Consider the following 18,813-nt stretch of genomic DNA (forward strand, 5'->3'; position numbering starts at 1 on the left):
CATTTATTACATCAGTGATCCGTTTATTTGGCAATCGCCAATGGCAGTCAGCAGGGTTTAAGGACATCAGTTGTTCGACCTGCTAGTCAAATGCGTTTTGTTAAAATATACTTTTTCACTCATTTGATCTTTTGGAAAATGTTGTTTGTGCTTTATTTAGACCCCTCTACCAAGAAATTTGTTTTGCATGCACACGTATAAAAATAGCGGTTTTTATCCAACGCAATCATAGGATAGAACGTTGTTTTCATTTTAGACTTGTTTATATTTTTTCGTTTGGGCTTGTATTATATTTGCCTTCGGGTTTATATGATCCGTTCATCCTATTTTGACTCTTTCAAAATTCAAGAGTCTATCCTAAATTGAGGTAAATTATATGGCCTTCCAAATACCTTTTCGATTCCTAACATCACTGAAGAGACATTAATTGTCGAAATCCGGATATGGTGTACAAAAACCTTTGCACCTTTTGTTTGCGGTATACCATCTTTTCCGCAAGTTTATTGTTTTCTGTTTAGTACTAAATTTATAATTGAGATCCATTTATTACATCAGTGATCCGTTTATTTGGCAATCGCCGATGGCAGTCAGCAGGGTTTAAGGACATCAGTTGTTCGACCTGCTAGTCAAATGCGTTTTGTTAAAATATACTTTTTCACTCATTTGATCTTTTGGAAAATTCATTTGATATTTTGGAAAATGTTGTTTGTGCTTTATTTAGACCCCTCTACCAAGAAATTTGTTTTGCATGCACACGTATAAAAATTGCGGTTTTTATCCAACGCAATCATAGGATAGAACGTTGTTTTCAATTTAGATTTGTTTATATTTTTTCGTTTGGGCTTGTATTATATTTGCCTACGGGTTTATATGATCCGTTCATCCTATTTTGACTCTTTCAAAATTCAAGAGTCTATCCTAAATTGAGGTAAATTATATGGCCTTCCAAATACCTTTTCGATTCCTAACATCACTGAAGAGACATTAATTGTCGAAATCCGGATATGGTGTACAAAAACCTTTGCACCTTTTGTTTGCGGTATACCATCTTTTCCGCAAGTTTATTGTTTTCTGTTTAGTACTAAATTTATAATTGAGATCCATTTATTACATCGGTGATCCGTTTATTTAGCAATCGCCAATGGCAGTCAGCAGGGTTTAAGGACATCAGTTGTTCGACCTGCTAGTCAAATGCGTTTTGTTAAAATATACTTTTTCACTCATTTGATCTTTTGGAAAATGTTGTTTGTGCTTTATTTAGACCCCTCTACCAAGAAATTTGTTTTGCATGCACACGTATAAAAATTGCGGTTTTTATCCAACGCAATCATAGGATAGAACGTTGTTTTCAATTTAGATTTGTTTATATTTTTTCGTTTGGGTTTGTATTATATTTGCCTTCGGGTTTATATGATCCGTTCATCCTATTTTGACTCTTTCAAAATTCAAGAGTCTATCCTAAATTGAGGTAAATTATATGGCCTTCCAAATACCTTTTCGATTCCTAACATCACTGAAGAGACATTGATTGTCGAAATCCGAATATGGTGTACAAAAACCTTTGCACCTTTTGTTTGCGGTATACCATCTTTTCCGCAAGTTTATTGTTTTCTGTTTAGTACTAAATTTATAATTGAGATCCATTTATTACATCGGTGATCCGTTTATTTGGCAATCGCCAATGGCAGTCAGCAGGGTTTAAGGACATCATTTGTTCGACCTGCTAGTCAAATGCGTTTTGTTAAAATATACTTTTTTACTCATTTGATCTTTTGGAAAATGTTGTTTGTGCTTTATTTAGACCCTTCTACCAAGAAATTTGTTTTGCATGCACACGTATAAAAATTGCGGTTTTTATCCAACGCAATCATAGGATAGAACGTTGTTTTCAATTTAGACTTGTTTATATTTTTTCGTTTGGGCTTGTATTATATTTGCCTTCGGGTTTATATGATCCGTTCATCCTATTTGACTCTTTCAAAATTCAAGAGTCTATCCTAAATTGAGGTAAATTATATGGCCTTCCAAATACCTTTTCGATTCCTAACATCACTGAAGAGACATTAATTGTCGAAATCCGGATATGGTGTACAAAAACCTTTGCACCTTTTGTTTGCGGTATACCATCTTTTCCGCAAGTTTATTGTTTTCTGTTTAGTACTAAATTTATAATTGAGATCCATTTATTACATCGGTGATCCGTTTATTTGGCAATCGCCAATGGCAGTCAGCAGGGTTTAAGGACATCAGTTGTTCGACCTGCTAGTCAAATGCGTTTTGTTAAAATATACTTTTTCACTCATTTGATCTTTTGGAAAATGTTGTTTGTGCTTTATTTAGACCCCTCTACCAAGAAATTTGTTTTGCATGCACACGTATAAAAATTGCGGTTTTTATCCAACGCAATCATAGGATAGAACGTTGTTTTCAATTTAGACTTGTTTATATTTTTTCGTTTGGGCTTGTATTATATTTGCCTTCGGGTTTATATGATCCGTTCATCCTATTTTGACTCTTTCAAAATTCAAGAGTCTATCCTAAATTGAGGTAAATTATATGGCCTTCCAAATACCTTTTCGATTCCTAACATCACTGAAGAGACATTAATTGTCGAAATCCGGATATGGTGTACAAAAACCTTTGCACCTTTTGTTTGCGGTATACCATCTTTTCCGCAAGTTTATTGTTTTCTGTTTAGTACTAAATTTATAATTGAGATCCATTTATTACATCGGTGATCCGTTTATTTGGCAATCGCTAATGGCAGTCAGCAGGGTTTAAGGACATCATTTGTTCGACCTGCTAGTCAAATGCGTTTTGTTAAAATATACTTTTTCACTCATTTGATCTTTTGGAAAATGTTGTTTGTGCTTTATTTAGACCCTTCTACCAAGAAATTTGTTTTGCATGCACACGTATAAAAATTGCGGTTTTTATCCAACGCAATCATAGGATAGAACGTTGTTTTCAATTTAGACTTGTTTATATTTTTTCGTTTGGGCTTGTATTATATTTGCCTTCGGGTTTATATGATCCGTTCATCCTATTTTGACTCTTTCAAAATTCAAGAGTCTATCCTAAATTGAGGTAAATTATATGGCCTTCCAAATACCTTTTCGATTCCTAACATCACTGAAGAGACATTAATTGTCGAAATCCGGATATGGTGTACAAAAACCTTTGCACCTTTTGTTTGCGGTATACCATCTTTTCCGCAAGTTTATTGTTTTCTGTTTAGTACTAAATTTATAATTGAGATCCATTTATTACATCAGTGATCCGTTTATTTGGCAATCGCCAATGGCAGTCAGCAGGGTTTAAGGACATCAGTTGTTCGACCTGCTAGTCAAATGCGTTTTGTTAAAATATACTTTTTCACTCATTTGATCTTTTGGAAAATTCATTTGATATTTTGGAAAATGTTGTTTGTGCTTTATTTAGACCCCTCTACCAAGAAATTTGTTTTGCATGCACACGTATAAAAATTGCGGTTTTTATCCAACGCAATCATAGGATAGAACGTTGTTTTCAATTTAGACTTGTTTATATTTTTTCGTTTGGGCTTGTATTATATTTGCCTTCGGGTTTATATGATCCGTTCATCCTATTTTGACTCTTTCAAAATTCAAGAGTCTATCCTAAATTGAGGTAAATTATATGGCCTTCCAAATACCTTTTCGATTCCTAACATCACTGAAGAGACATTAATTGTCGAAATCCGGATATGGTGTACAAAAACCTTTGCACCTTTTGTTTGCGGTATACCATCTTTTCCGCAAGTTTATTGTTTTCTGTTTAGTACTAAATTTATAATTGAGATCCATTTATTACATCGGTGATCCGTTTATTTGGCAATTGCTAATGGCAGTCAGCAGGGTTTAAGGACATCATTTGTTCGACCTGCTAGTCAAATGCGTTTTGTTAAAATATACTTTTTCACTCATTTGATCTTTTGGAAAATGTTGTTTGTGCTTTATTTAGACCCTTCTACCAAGAAATTTGTTTTGCATGCACACGTATAAAAATTGCGGTTTTTATCCAACGCAATCATAGGATAGAACGTTGTTTTCAATTTAGACTTGTTTATATTTTTTCGTTTGGGCTTGTATTATATTTGCCTTCGGGTTTATATGATCCGTTCATCCTATTTTGACTCTTTCAAAATTCAAGAGTCTATCCTAAATTGAGGTAAATTATATGGCCTTCCAAATACCTTTTCGATTCCTAACATCACTGAAGAGACATTAATTGTCGAAATCCGGATATGGTGTACAAAAACCTTTGCACCTTTTGTTTGCGGTATACCATCTTTTCCGCAAGTTTATTGTTTTCTGTTTAGTACTAAATTTATAATTGAGATCCATTTATTACATCGGTGATCCGTTTATTTGGCAATCGCCAATGGCAGTCAGCAGGGTTTAAGGACATCAGTTGTTCGACCTGCTAGTCAAATGCGTTTTGTTAAAATATACTTTTTCACTCATTTGATCTTTTGGAAAATGTTGTTTGTGCTTTATTTAGACCCCTCTACCAAGAAATTTGTTTTGCATGCACACGTATAAAAATTGCGGTTTTTATCCAACGCAATCATAGGATAGAACGTTGTTTTCAATTTAGACTTGTTTATATTTTTTCGTTTGGGCTTGTATTATATTTGCCTTCGGGTTTATATGATCCGTTCATCCTATTTTGACTCTTTCAAAATTCAAGAGTCTATCCTAAATTGAGGTAAATTATATGGCCTTCCAAATACCTTTTCGATTCCTAACATCACTGAAGAGACATTAATTGTCGAAATCCGGATATGGTGTACAAAAACCTTTGCACCTTTTGTTTGCGGTATACCATCTTTTCCGCAAGTTTATTGTTTTCTGTTTAGTACTAAATTTATAATTGAGATCCATTTATTACATCGGTGATCCGTTTATTTGGCAATCGCCAATGGCAGTCAGCAGGGTTTAAGGACATCAGTTGTTCGACCTGCTAGTCAAATGCGTTTTGTTAAAATATACTTTTTCACTCATTTGATCTTTTGGAAAATGTTGTTTGTGCTTTATTTAGACCCCTCTACCAAGAAATTTGTTTTGCGTGCACACGTATAAAAATTGCGGTTTTTATCCAACGCAATCATAGGATAGAACGTTGTTTTCAATTTAGACTTGTTTATATTTTTTCGTTTAGGCTTGTATTATATTCGCCTTCGGGTTTATATGATCCGTTCATCCTATTTTGACTCTTTCAAAATTCAAGAGTCTATCCTAAATTGAGGTAAATTATATGGCCTTCCAAATACCTTTTCGATTCCTAACATCACTGAAGAGACATTAATTGTCGAAATCCGGATATGGTGTACAAAAACCTTTGCACCTTTTGTTTGCGGTATACCATCTTTTCCGCAAGTTTATTGTTTTCTGTTTAGTACTAAATTTATAATTGAGATCCATTTATTACATCGGTGATCCGTTTATTTGGCAATCGCCAATGGCAGTCAGCAGGGTTTAAGGACATCAGTTGTTCGACCTGCTAGTCAAATGCGTTTTGTTAAAATATACTTTTTCACTCATTTGATCTTTTGGAAAATGTTGTTTGTGCTTTATTTAGACCCCTCTACCAAGAAATTTGTTTTGCATGCACACGTATAAAAATTGCGGTTTTTATCCAACGCAATCATAGGATAGAACGTTGTTTTCAATTTAGACTCGTACATATATATATATATAAACAAGTCTAAATTGAAAACAACGTTCAAACCTATGATTGCGTTGGATAAAAATCGCAATTTTTATACGTATGCAGGCAAAACAAATTTCTTAGTAGAGGGGTCTAAATACAGAACAAACAACATTTTCCAAAAGACCAAAAAAGTGAAAAAGTATATTCTAACAAAACGCATTTGACTAGCAGGTCGAACAACTGATGTTCTTAAACCCTGCTGACTGCCATTGGCGATTGCCAAATAAACGGATCACCAGATGTAACAAAATTGATCTTATAATAATTTATTACCAAACAGAAAACAATAAACTTGCGAAAAAGATGGTATACCGCAAACATGAGGTGCAAAAATTTGTACACCATATCCGGATTTCGACAATTAATGTCTCTTCAGTGTTGTTATGAATTGAAGTGGTATTTGGAAGGCCATATAATTTACCTCAATTTAGGATAGACTCTTGAATTTTGAAAGAGTCGAAATAGGATGAACGGATCATATAAACCCGAAGGCAAATATAATACAAGCCCAAACGAAAAAATATAAACAAGTCTAAATTGAAAACAACGTTCAAACCTATGATTGCGTTGGATAAAAACCGCAATTTTTATACGTATGCATGCAAAACAAATTTCTTGGTAGAGGGGTCTAAATAAAGCAAAACAACATTTTCCAAAAGAACCGAAAAGTGAAAAAGTATATTCTAACAAAACGCATTTGACTAGCAGGTCGAACAACTGATGTTCTTAAACCCTGCTGACTGCCATTGGCGATTGCCAAATAAACGGATCACCAGATGTAACAAAATGGATCTTATAATAATTTATTACCAAACAGAAAACAATAAACTTGCGGAAAAGATAGTATACCGCAAACATGAGGTGCAAAACTTTGTACAACATATCCGGATTTCGACAATTAATGTCTCTTCAGTCATGTTAGGAATCGAAACGGTATTTGGAAGGCCATATAATTTACCTCAATTTATATATATATATATCAAAGGTATTTTATACATTCCTCGGATTTCAAATGTTTGGCTTTGAGCGTTCCTGATGAAGGTAAATCCAGAAAAGCGCTTCGGACGCATGAAATTATTAAACGTGTTGTTTTCAATTTTTTAATATATATGATGCAAATTTATTATTATAACACATTATTTGAAGATATACAGGTTGAATGCATTCTTAGAATTGTTTTATGATACTAAACCAGTAACGGGAGGGATTGTGATAGATTTTCATATGATAATAGTCACAGGTTTAATTGAGGTCTGGAGCTGGCATGTCAGTAACTGCTAGTAGTCCTTTGTTAATTTATGTTGATCCTTGTCATTTTGCTTAGTTTCTTCTGTTACCTATTCTAACATCGGACTTTTAAACTGAGTTTTACTGTACGTATTGTTGTGTGTTTGTTTATTCTACATTGGCTAGAGGTATAGGGAGGGCTGAGATCTCACAAAACATGTTTAACCCCGCCGCATTTTTGCGCCTGTCCCAAGTCAGGAACATCTGGCCTTTGTTAGACTTGTATGTTTTTTTTTTTTAATTTTGGTTCATTTATATGTTTCGGAGTTTAGTGTGACGTCCATTTCCCCTGAACCAGTATATATTTTTGTTAAGGGACCAACCAAAGCCCGCCTCCGGGTGCGGGATTTTCTCGCTGTGTTGAAGACCCATTGTAGCCTTGAGCTGTTTTCTGCTCTTTGGTCGAGTTGCTGTCTCTTTGACACATTCCCCGTTTCCATTCTCAATTTTATTTTATTCCAAAAATGTGAAATATAGCCATTTCATACGGCCATAGAAAATTTACACCCTTACATTTACAGACACTTTACAGAAATGCGTGTCTTTGAATAAATAAGGCAATTTTGTGATTTAATTAATTTTTATATTGTCCGGGTTGTTTCGAGAACAGTACGGATTTTTTTCGATTAAACAATATTTTTAGGTTAAAATATTATCTATTAATGCATTTACGTTACAAAAAATAATGTACCTTGAAAAAAAAAGAAGCACACACACAAAAATTACTCTCATAGCTTTGATACTGCTGTTTATACACACTCCAAAAGTTGTCGTTCATTTATAAACACTGTTTTGTCTATATATAAAGCGTGTATGTTAGTGATTTTTTTATATCATAGAAAATGCATACCAATTGTTTTCATTTAAAAGTTTTCTAGATGTTAAAAATTATTTATTTTACCTATCCATCAACGGAAGAGGAAAACACTGTTTACATATCATTATTGTGTAGGTGAATCAAATCTGGCATATGTAGTACTTGGTCCTGTTGTAACAACACACTATGATAGCTTGATTAAATCATTTATATATTTTTCAAAGTCATATATGACAATAGACGTCAATAGACATCACAAAAACTTCATCTTTTCATATGCTTGGACCAATACTAGCTTAAAGCAATCGAATACATGAAGGTGACTTTCTAGAATTGGATATCCGTGATGTGTCTATGAAAAAAGTAGATGTGAGTAAACGTCAATGAGACAGCAACCCAACGAAAAAATAACTAGAGGCATCTAGAGGACAACAGTCAACTGTCAACAATATCCACGTATTTAAGTCGTCCCAAGTCCATAAAAGTTGAGAATGAATTATGTAGAAGCAATTAAAGATCTTGAATTAACACACCCATGAAATTTTGATATTCAATCACTGCTACACTCATCAATTAATTCAACACGGCGGGTTTTACTAGTGAAGCAGGAATTATCGAACTGCTTACTCTTCTGGAGCACATGAGTTGCATGTACCCCCGGTTTTTTGTAGGGTTCGTAATGCTAAGTCTTTAGTTTACTGCATGTTTTGTTATCATGGTTGTTTGTCGTTTCGACGTTTGTCGTTTTAGCCATGGTGTTGTCTGTAATAGGACTTATTATTTGTACTGCCCCTTGATGTCATTTTCTGTTTTTGCAATTGACAAAGTTTTGATTTATTAATAATTGGTACTATATTCGTTATTTTAATGGATTTCATTGAAGCTCATACGCTATTTGTTTTATTGTGTATTCTATATTTTTAATTACGTTTGTTGCAATCAAACTTGACTTTTGTGATAAATAACATATATGAAACATAAACACTGTAATTACAAGCCAAAACCAAATCAAGCATAACAATATTGATGAGTTTCTTGTCGTTAGTTCTAATGACCGTCATTGTTCCATAATACTGCAAGGTTATGGTAAAATGAACTCACGAACAATGATGGCATTACATTGAAAAAGGGTTGCAATATTGATGAACATTATAAATATATGTTTAGGGGATCTTAATGTAATGAAATAAATACAGTCAGTTTTAAAGGTCCAGAATGCATTATTTCATGATCATATGTTTTATAAAAAAACGAACAAGTTTTGAAAAAACATCGACTGTAGTACGTGAGAAAAGAAACAAGATGATGTAAAAAGCTTGATTTTGAATTAAAAAGAAGACAATTATGCGTAGTTTGTTTTCAAAACTTGAATATCATTTAAATAAGTTGGATAGTAGTGAATGAGTCTACACGGAGACCAAAATAACGTAGAAGGTTAGCAGCTAAAGGTCACCCTGCGGCTTTAAATAATGAACAAACCCCATACCGCATATAGTATGCTATAAAAGGCCCTAAATGACAAATGCAAATCAATTCATACGAGAAAACTGACGACCTGATTTATGTAAAAAAAAAAAAAAGAAAATTAAACACATATGATAAACGGCAACAACAACAACCACTGAATTACAGGCTCCTGACTTGGGACAGGCACACACAGAATGTGGCGGGATTAAACATGTTTGTGGGCACATCGAATTTCAGTGACAATTAAGTACACATCCGATTATTTTGGTATATTCCGTAAGTACGATCAATGACGAGGTTCCAAAAAATTTGATTGAACCCATGCAATGATCTCACATGTCGAATTAAATAACAGATACTTAACGATTTTGTGTAGCTATCACCATGCAAGTATTATATAATGTATTTTTCATACATTTTCTTTTAAAAGATGGATATTGTTCGCATGTCACTATCGCTGAGGTATATGCAAAATGATACACATTTTTACCCTGTCTGCCGTGAAAAGCTTGTATACATTTTAACCTTCGTCGCAAACGACGAAAGCAAGTCTAAACCGCGCTACTCCGTCCGTCCGAAAGACCTTTGTTAAAAAACTTTCGTGGCTTCTATGAAAGGGAATAATTTAATATTTGGTCTGCAGCTTGATAATATTTAGTTTTAGCGAGTAAGCAATTTTTACATCCGCTATACATCCATTTCCTGTTTGCCGATACTCTATTGTATAAAGAAAAGTTTCGTCAAAGTTCTCTTTGCTTCAATGAAAGAGAATGTCTAGTTATGCTCCAGTATACATGTTACCTCAATCAATTGCATGCAGCGACGCAGGCCTAGACCAGGTATTGGTATTCCGTGTAATTAAGCATAAACGTTATGTTCAGAAATGATATTTGCGAAGAAGACCATTCTTGAGAATTTTACTTTCTCTCAACTGGTATTTTTTGCGAATAACCCTTATGAACATGATATATACCGTAATGTTCAAAATACTTATGTTTTAGTTTTAAACAATTGTTCGAACTAAAAACTGATGTTTCTGTTTTAGACAGTCTCAGTTTCAATTTTAAATGAATAAAATGACACAGAAACCCAATAACGACACAAAAAAACACCCACTAAAGAAACACCTAGAAGTCATCGCACGGTCTGTAAAACAGTATATAAATAACACATAGCTGAGGGGGTGATAGAGCAGATTGTTACCCCGAGAAAACATTGTCAACTGAGGCGAAATCAAGGTTGACAATGTCTTTTCGAGGGGTAATAATCTGCTCTATCACCCTCTCAGATATGTATTATTTAATTTATTATACTGAATGTTCTGTTATTACTGTTTATTAAGTTTCAAATTCAAAGTAATAAACTATGTCGTCTTGTACATAACAATCATCCGTATTCATTAAAACTCACACTTGAGCAAAAGTCTCCGTAAAGGGTAATAGAGCATTTGCCATGGGATAGAGTAAATTGTCTCCCTCGTATTAACCAATCAAAATTTGGCATTTTGACATGAAGTATAATAAAGATCAATATTCTATAGAGAACAAAATATATAATGATTATCCCTCTTGGGTTATTATGTTTAATCGTTCAATGTTTCTCAAGGATAAACTTTATATTTTGTTGTCGGTTTCATTGTCATTTCTTTTGAGACGTTTTTAAGACCACTGTTTCTCCTTTCACTTTTGTGACGTTTTTAAGATCACTTTGTCTTTTTCACTTTTGTGACGTTTTTAAGACCACTGTTTGTCTTTTCACTTTTGTGACGTTTTTAAGACCACTACTTGTCTTTTCATTTTTGTGACGTTTTTAAGAACACTTTCTGTCTTTTCACTTTGTGACGTTTTTAAGACCATTATTTGTCCTTTCACTTATGAGACGTTTTTAAGACCACTATTTGTCTTTTCACTTTTGTGACGTTTTTAAGACCACTACTTGTCTTTTCACTTATGTGACGTTTTTAAGGCCATTGTTTGTCATTTTACTTATGTGACGTTTTTAAGACCACTGTCTGTTTTTTCACTTTTGTGACGTTTTTAAGACCACTGTTTGTCTTTTCACTTTTGTGACGTTTTTAAGACCAGTACTTGTCTTTTCATTTTTGTGACGTTTTTAAGAACACTTTCTGTCTTTTCACTTTTGTGACGTTTTTAAGACCACTATTTGTCTTTTCACTTTTGTGACGTTTTTAAGACCATTTTTTGTCTTTTCACTTGTGTGACGTTTTTTAGGCCATTGTTTGTCATTTTACTTATGTGACGTTTTTAAGACCACTGTTTGTTTTTTCACTTTTGTGACGTTTTTAAGACCACTGTTTGTCTTTTCACTTTTGTGACGTTTTTAAGACCAGTACTTGTCTTTTCATTTTTGTGACGTTTTTAAGAACACTTTCTGTCTTTTCACTTTTGTGACGTTTTTAAGACCACTATTTGTCTTTTCACTTTTGTGACGTTTTAAGACCATTTTTTGTCTTTTCACTTATGTGACGTTTTTTAGGCCATTGTTTGTCATTTTACTTATGTGACGTTTTTAAGACCACTATTTGTCTTTTTCACTTATGTGACGTTTTTAAGAACACTGTTTGTCTTTTCCTTCTTTTTTTCCATACTTGGTGTTGTCTCTCGTTCTTCGACTAAGCAGTAAGAATTTTTTTTATCCCACTCCCTTTCGTCCCTCTTATTTTCCGATAGTCTTTTCAGTTCTTGAATAACAATTGTTTGGGTTAGATTTTGTTTACAAACTTGTTCGTGATCTGGAGACATTTCTTTTTGTTTGGTATTCTTTCACTTTGGGGGGGGGGGGGGGGGGGGGGGGGGGGGGATGGGGGGAGGGGGTTCTTGTCCTTTTTACAATATGTTATATATACTTACAAAAAACTTCCAGTTCACAGAAGCTGAGCCAACTAAAATATATATCATCTTTTTGTATTTTAATATATCTTGCTGATGTGGGTGTGTTGCAGTACAACTGCAACTGTGTTACTAAGTTTGGTGGAGGACCCGGATAATAGAAACAAGTCGAGGGATTGATTATTTCTCCACCAGCTGTCACACTGTTCCCAACCATGATATATATCTCCCTAGCATAATCTGAAAAATATATCGATTGAGTCATATATCAGCCGCTTATATATAATTTTAATAATTAGTAAGTAAATCAATCATACGATTTCTCAGTTAATATTAATGTAAACTGTAGTTGTTTCTGTACTCATATTCAACATAAACACAAAGTATGATTGGAAATCGCGCGCAAAAAGACGTTGCCATATTTTTAAATAGATATAAGAAGATGTGGTATGAGTGCCATTGAGACAACTCTCCATCCAAGTCACAATTTGTAAAAGTAAACCATTATAGGTCAAAGTACGGCCTTCAACACTGACCCTTGGCTCACACCGAACAGCAAGCTATAAAGGGCCCCACAATGACTAGTGTAAAACCATTCAGACAGGAAAACCAACGGTCTAATCTATATAAAAACGAGAAACGAGAAACATTTATGAACCACATCAACAAACGACAACCACTGAAAATCAGGTTCCTGACTTAGGAATGTTCGAATATTTAAATGTCCAATATGGTATATTAATATGGAACGCCAAAACTGTCTTATTATGTTCATTTTCATTATTATGTGATGTGATTTTTCAATTATATTGTGTGTATTATATGATGTGCACTTGTCATTATATGATTTGCAGTTGTCATTATATGACGTGCAAATAGCCTTACATTGTGTCCACATTTCATTATATGATATGATCTCACCATTATATGATGTGACTTTGTCCTAATAGGATGTGCGTTTGACTTGATATGATGTGGAAACGACATTATGTGATGTGTTGTTGACATTATATTATATGCAAATGACGTTATATAATGTGTACATGTCTTTATATTATGTGCATACTGCTTTATATGATGTGTGTTTACCCTTATATTACTGTACAAAAATCTTTATATGATGTTCTTGACATTCTATTACTAGTATATGGTTCGTTTTACTTCATTGAATGATGTCAAAACGTCTTTATATGATGTGCTTTCGTCGTTGTTATGGTCAATAAACATGATTACGATTAGACAGAATACTGTCTACTTACCAATTACTATGAATATATAGGAGTCCTTTCTATTCCACAATAGAAAATGAAATAAAAGAAAGTGTATATACCTGGAGCACAGTGGAAAGAAAAGCAAAAAACAGGTCAGATTGGAGTAAACTTGTCCTTGCCCTATGTACCATCAGGCATAGCAAGGACTAAGTAAGTAAACAAACAAACAAACAAACAAACAAACAAACAAACATACATTTCATTGGTCTATCACGATCACCAGAATGAGCAGAGTAATAACAGTCACAATTTTCCATTATGCATTATGTAAAAATTGAAATACAAATACAATAAATAAAGGCCGTTAGTTTTCTCAATTGAATTGTTTCATATTTTCGTGTCGGGGCTTTTTATAGCCGACTATACGGTATGGGTTTTTCTCATTGTTGAAGGCCGTACATTTGCCTATAATTGCTTACATCCACTTCAATTTAACTTTGGTGGATAGTTGTCTCATTAGGAATCATACCACATCTCCTTATTTTTACAAAGTATAGCAGGATTACTTTTGATTTACTTGATTAACATCTAAGTAAATAAAATCAGAAATTTTTAATAGCAAATATTTACGATCCATTTACGATTCATTGTTCGTTACGTATCTCATGTTGGTTTCTTTTTTTAGATAACTTGTTTGATGGAGTACTCGCATAATTTGATATGCAGGGCTGAATTAAAGCCTTTGTGGCCCTACTCCTTTAATTCATAGCTTGTCGTTAGTTGTTGCCCACAATATTTGTTCTTTGTTTAATGTTTTGGCATACATCAGGCTATTTTTTTTTTTCTTTTGAATTGTTTTATATTATGTCATGCCGAGTCCTTTTATAGCTTAAGACACTGTATGGATTAAGTAAATACACTGTTGAAGGCCTTACGTTGGGCTGTAGTTGTTAACATCCTCGTCCAATGGTTTCTGGAAGATATTGGTATCATTGACAATCATACCACATCTCCTTATTTTCATATTTAAAATTATTTTGGTGTATTTTCGAACATGTGATCAATTGATGGATGGCTTTTTAACGTCCAGTGGCAAATCAACTGCATATTCAGGACGAGAAAATGATAATGTGAAATGAGTACAAACCCTGCTTTTTACTAGACCGACACGCCGAGTCGGATTTTAAACGTGCTAGTTCACAAGATACCAGTCCGAAGGAAGACCTTAGGTGGCCTGTTTCAAAGCAAAGTTTCTGTCCCTATCCAATTTATCCTCATTTTTCAGTGGCAGTCCAAATTTTCCAGACCTTCATCTCGGACGGCCTCTATTACGTTTATTGTTAATTGTTCTCGTCCTGAACATGCATGATATATTTGCTACTGGACATAAAGCAACCAACAATCAATCAATCTTTTTTTGGTTAATTGTGTCCTTTGACGAAGAATTTAACAATGTTTTATTTGCAATAATGTCAAAATATTTCATAGAATTACCTTTAAGCTTTTTATTGTCAATAATTTTGAAAAAGAGTGGGGTTCCAAGTCCTACACGTTTGAAAGCCATTTTCTCATATCAATAAGAAATGTGCTTGACGTTCCAATTAAATTTGTAATATCATATATATTTTAAATCACCCGAGGATCAAAATGGACATATCTGCGTGAATTGCTGTATATAAAAATATTTTCAAATATATTGCCTTCCCATGTTAAAATGAGAATGACGCATGACATGAAAGAATTATTTTCTAAGTGACAAAAAAGCAAGTGTGTTCAACACAAACTTGGATCCAGCACATTACGTTGTCCCCATTTTCTCAGCTCCTCGGCGTTTACTTAAAAAAAAAGAGTCATAACAAAAAAGCGCCCAAGCAGTCAGAAAACTCTATTGACGATGTTAACGGACGACGGAAGCCAAGTAATAAGTGAAACTTATTGTCGCTCTTTAGACCAAGTTAAAAAGCGATATTAAAATTACAATTTAAGCCAGGTAGCAGGAAGTGCAAACCGGCTTCTAGTATAGTGATGTCAGTGGGTAACTGGGCGGTAAAGTAAATGTATCTATTTTATGTAATCAACTCCTTTTAAAGTTTTCAACCAAAACCCTTAAAACTTTATAGAAAGATTGTACACATTCTGTAATTGGTCATTTTTCATCACAATATACAAACAGGTTACTTTTATCCTTGAAATTCCACAGAGAGATTGCACACATAGTGAGGTTGCCACAGAGAGATTGCACACATAGTGTGGAAACCTCACTATGTGTGCAATCTCTCTGTGGCAACCTCACTATGTGTGCAATCTCTCTGTGGAATTTCAAGGTTACTTTTATCCTTGAAATTCCACAGAGAGATTGCACACATAGTGAGGTTGCCACAGAGAGATTGCACACATAGTGAGGTTTCCACAGAGAGATTACACACATAGTGAAATTGCCACAGAGAAATTGCACACATAGTGAGGTTGCCACAGAGAGATTGCACACATAGTGAGATTGCACACATAGTGAGGTTGCCACAGAGAGATTGCACACATAGTGAGATTGCACACATAGTGAGGTTGCGCTCCTGCTGTAATAATTGATTATGCATTTGCTATGATAATTAGAAAAGTGTTTCAGGACATTTTTTCTGCTTTCTTATATGCGGATTTTTTTTATCAAAACTTTACACTTGAAAAAGACTAAAGGTTGACTGCGGAATAGAAATCCTGCACCTTTCCTGTTTGGCAGTAACACCCTTGCTAAATTAGTTTTCGTTTCACAAAATAAGGCGTCCATTTGAATGTGTTATAATATATACCTTGCAAAACCTATTTATTGTTTTAATTGTTACTTTATTCTCGTCCTAAATATGCACGAAATATGTGCCATTGAACATTAAACAAACAACGATCAATTACACTAAGAAAGAGCTTCCAAAGATTGAATCTATCGTCCGGACTCCAGGCTCCAGCACTGCAGAAAGGCGCATCTATTATTAAAAAAACAAAACCATCATTGATTGATTGAGTAAATTGATTGAAGGTGTTTCAAAGATTATTTTCAGCTAAGATTTCATTATCGTATGTTGACCATGACGGTGTTTTATATGAATTTAGAATTTTGAAATTTATAAGCTTAGATACCGAATTATAATATATATTAAGTTAATAATTGGCCAAAAGCAAGAAAACAAATCCCGTTTCGGTATATACACGTATAGTTATTGTTTTTTCATAATCCCCGTGTAGAACGCCACAAGTGGGATGGATGTATGCTGTGTATGACATACGATTGAAGAACTAGTAAATAAAAGTTTAGAATATATTTTAAAGAATATTTAGTGCATGCCAGATTCCAATTTTCACGGAATGTATACCAATCCCCCTTAATAAAAAGCAGATGTCTCTAGTGCTATGATAGCTCAATCACTTTTAAGTTTTATGGTCAAAGATTTTAGGAGTTTTAAAAGCAAGGTCGCTCGTTTTTGATCAGTTAAAAAAACTAAAATGTCTGATTTTTTTTAGGAAAGGTAAATATACAATTTTCTCATGAATTTAAATGTCAGTTACTTATGATTGGGACAAATAACATGAGCACATATCTTCTTTTCATCCCGTGGAACTTAATTTTTCTGTAAGATAATGTAATGTTGCTGATTTTAACAACATTTCAACAGGTTAAACCTCTACGATTTGACTTACGACTACCCGTTACCACTAATAAGTTTACGATCGAATCTACGACAAAATCTTTCTTACGATTTTTTATGAAACGGTGAAAATCTTACGATTAGACGTACGATCTAATGACGTACGACCGACGTAAGATCTAAGATTATAGTACGAATTTTTGTGAAACGATGTCCTTCAATGAGATAGTAGCTGAGAAATAGCCTCTTGTTTGAAAAACAACCAATAATCTATAAAACTTCTAAAAGTATCATCAGTAGGAAGCCCAAAATCACAAAACAGAAAAACAGAAATCCAGCCAAAATTATTTATCAAAGGGATTTAAATGTCATATTCCTGACTTTATCCATGTACTTTGATAATATGCAAATGTGTGTTTGGTTGGTGTGTTTATATAACTTACTTGGTTCAGTATCGTCTTCTCTCAAGGTGATGCGAATGTATTCTATATTGTACATGGCACCCAAATCGACCTGCCAAGAAGGATAATTAAATGTTCCATCCCAGTCTGTAAATATACACGATTGATGTAACAGATTTGAATCATATATTCCATCCACAGCATTGCAGGATGAAGTTAAGGTATGGTTGTAGTTTGGATGCAGTGAAGTTTGGGTTGTTGGTCTACACAAAGCAACATTACATAACTTGGCAGAAGCCAATTCTGTAAAATAATAAAGAAGAACGTGTAAGTACATTGTTTCAGTAATTTACATAGCACAGAATTATATAAAAAAGTAAAGGCAAATGTGTTTCAATTGTTTAACTGCTCGTGGCTGCAGACCCACATTTGTATACTTCCGCTTGTGATAGCTTATGTAAAATAATTAATAATATTTATGTTACAAATCAACGCTAAATGAAACCGTAAATAAACCTATGGATCAGCCAATGATTCCATAAAGAAATGTTTCGGAGGATTTGTTTGTAGGCTTGTCGTAAGTTTGCACAAACAATTATGTTCGCAGTCAAAGAGAGGCGAAAGATACCAAAGGGACATTCAAACTCATAAGTTGAAAATAAACTGACAACGCTATAGCTAAAAAAGAAAAAAAAGATCAACAGGTAAACAATAGTACATTAAACACAACATAGAAAACTAAAGACTGAGAAACACGAACCCCACCAAAAACTGGGAGTGATCTCAGGTGCTCCAGAAGAGTGAGCAGATCCTACTCCACATGTTGCACCCGTCGTGTTGCTCATGTAAGTACAAACCCGGTGATAAGTCTAAATTTCTAAGACTTTATTTCCAATAGAGGACCCATTAGTACAATAATTAGCACATTAAACATTTACAATATAGATAGTACAAATGAAAAACAGCTCAAATATGAAATATAACGAGCTAATAATATATGTGTTGAATCCTACTCATCACTGATGTAGATTAACACATATCATAGTTAACAAAACGAGGAGTCACTAAAGGCAGGTGCCTAAAGGACACTCAACAAAATGAACATAGCTACTTTACAATGAATTTATACACAAATGTTCGACAAATTTATTATTTAGTCCTATGGCTTATGCCCATGGACTAGAATACAAAAAAGTAACTGTTGTTATTCAAATGCGAAAGGGACGATGCGCGAATGACATTCTAATATGTAATGTTAACATTTAGTGCAACTCATTTGGATTCCGATGCAGCTCTAGCACAACTTGTCTCAATTATTTTGTGGGAGGACATCATCTATATATCGCAACGTGAAATTAAAGGATAATGCTAGCTTCTTTTCATTCTTCTAATAAGCTCCTATATGATATATGC

At 33.8% G+C, this 18,813-nt stretch overlaps 1 protein-coding gene across 1 annotated transcript in view; it reads right to left on the reverse strand.

Moving 5' to 3' along the window:
* The window catches only part of LOC127702855 (integumentary mucin C.1-like), a 45,259-nt gene extending 27,762 nt beyond the window's left edge, over positions 1-17,497 (reverse strand). Inside the window, exon 1 of the mRNA XM_052207159.1 lies at positions 17,443-17,497. Within this exon, the coding sequence (XP_052063119.1) occupies positions 17,443-17,497 (55 nt within the window). The remainder of the gene's footprint in view (positions 1-17,442) is intronic.
* Between the last annotated feature and the right edge of the window lie 1,316 nt (positions 17,498-18,813).

The sequence above is a fragment of the Mytilus californianus genome, unplaced genomic scaffold (genome assembly GCF_021869535.1).
Source record: "Mytilus californianus isolate M0D057914Y unplaced genomic scaffold, xbMytCali1.0.p SCAF_5, whole genome shotgun sequence".
NCBI lineage: Eukaryota > Metazoa > Mollusca > Bivalvia > Mytilida > Mytilidae > Mytilus > Mytilus californianus.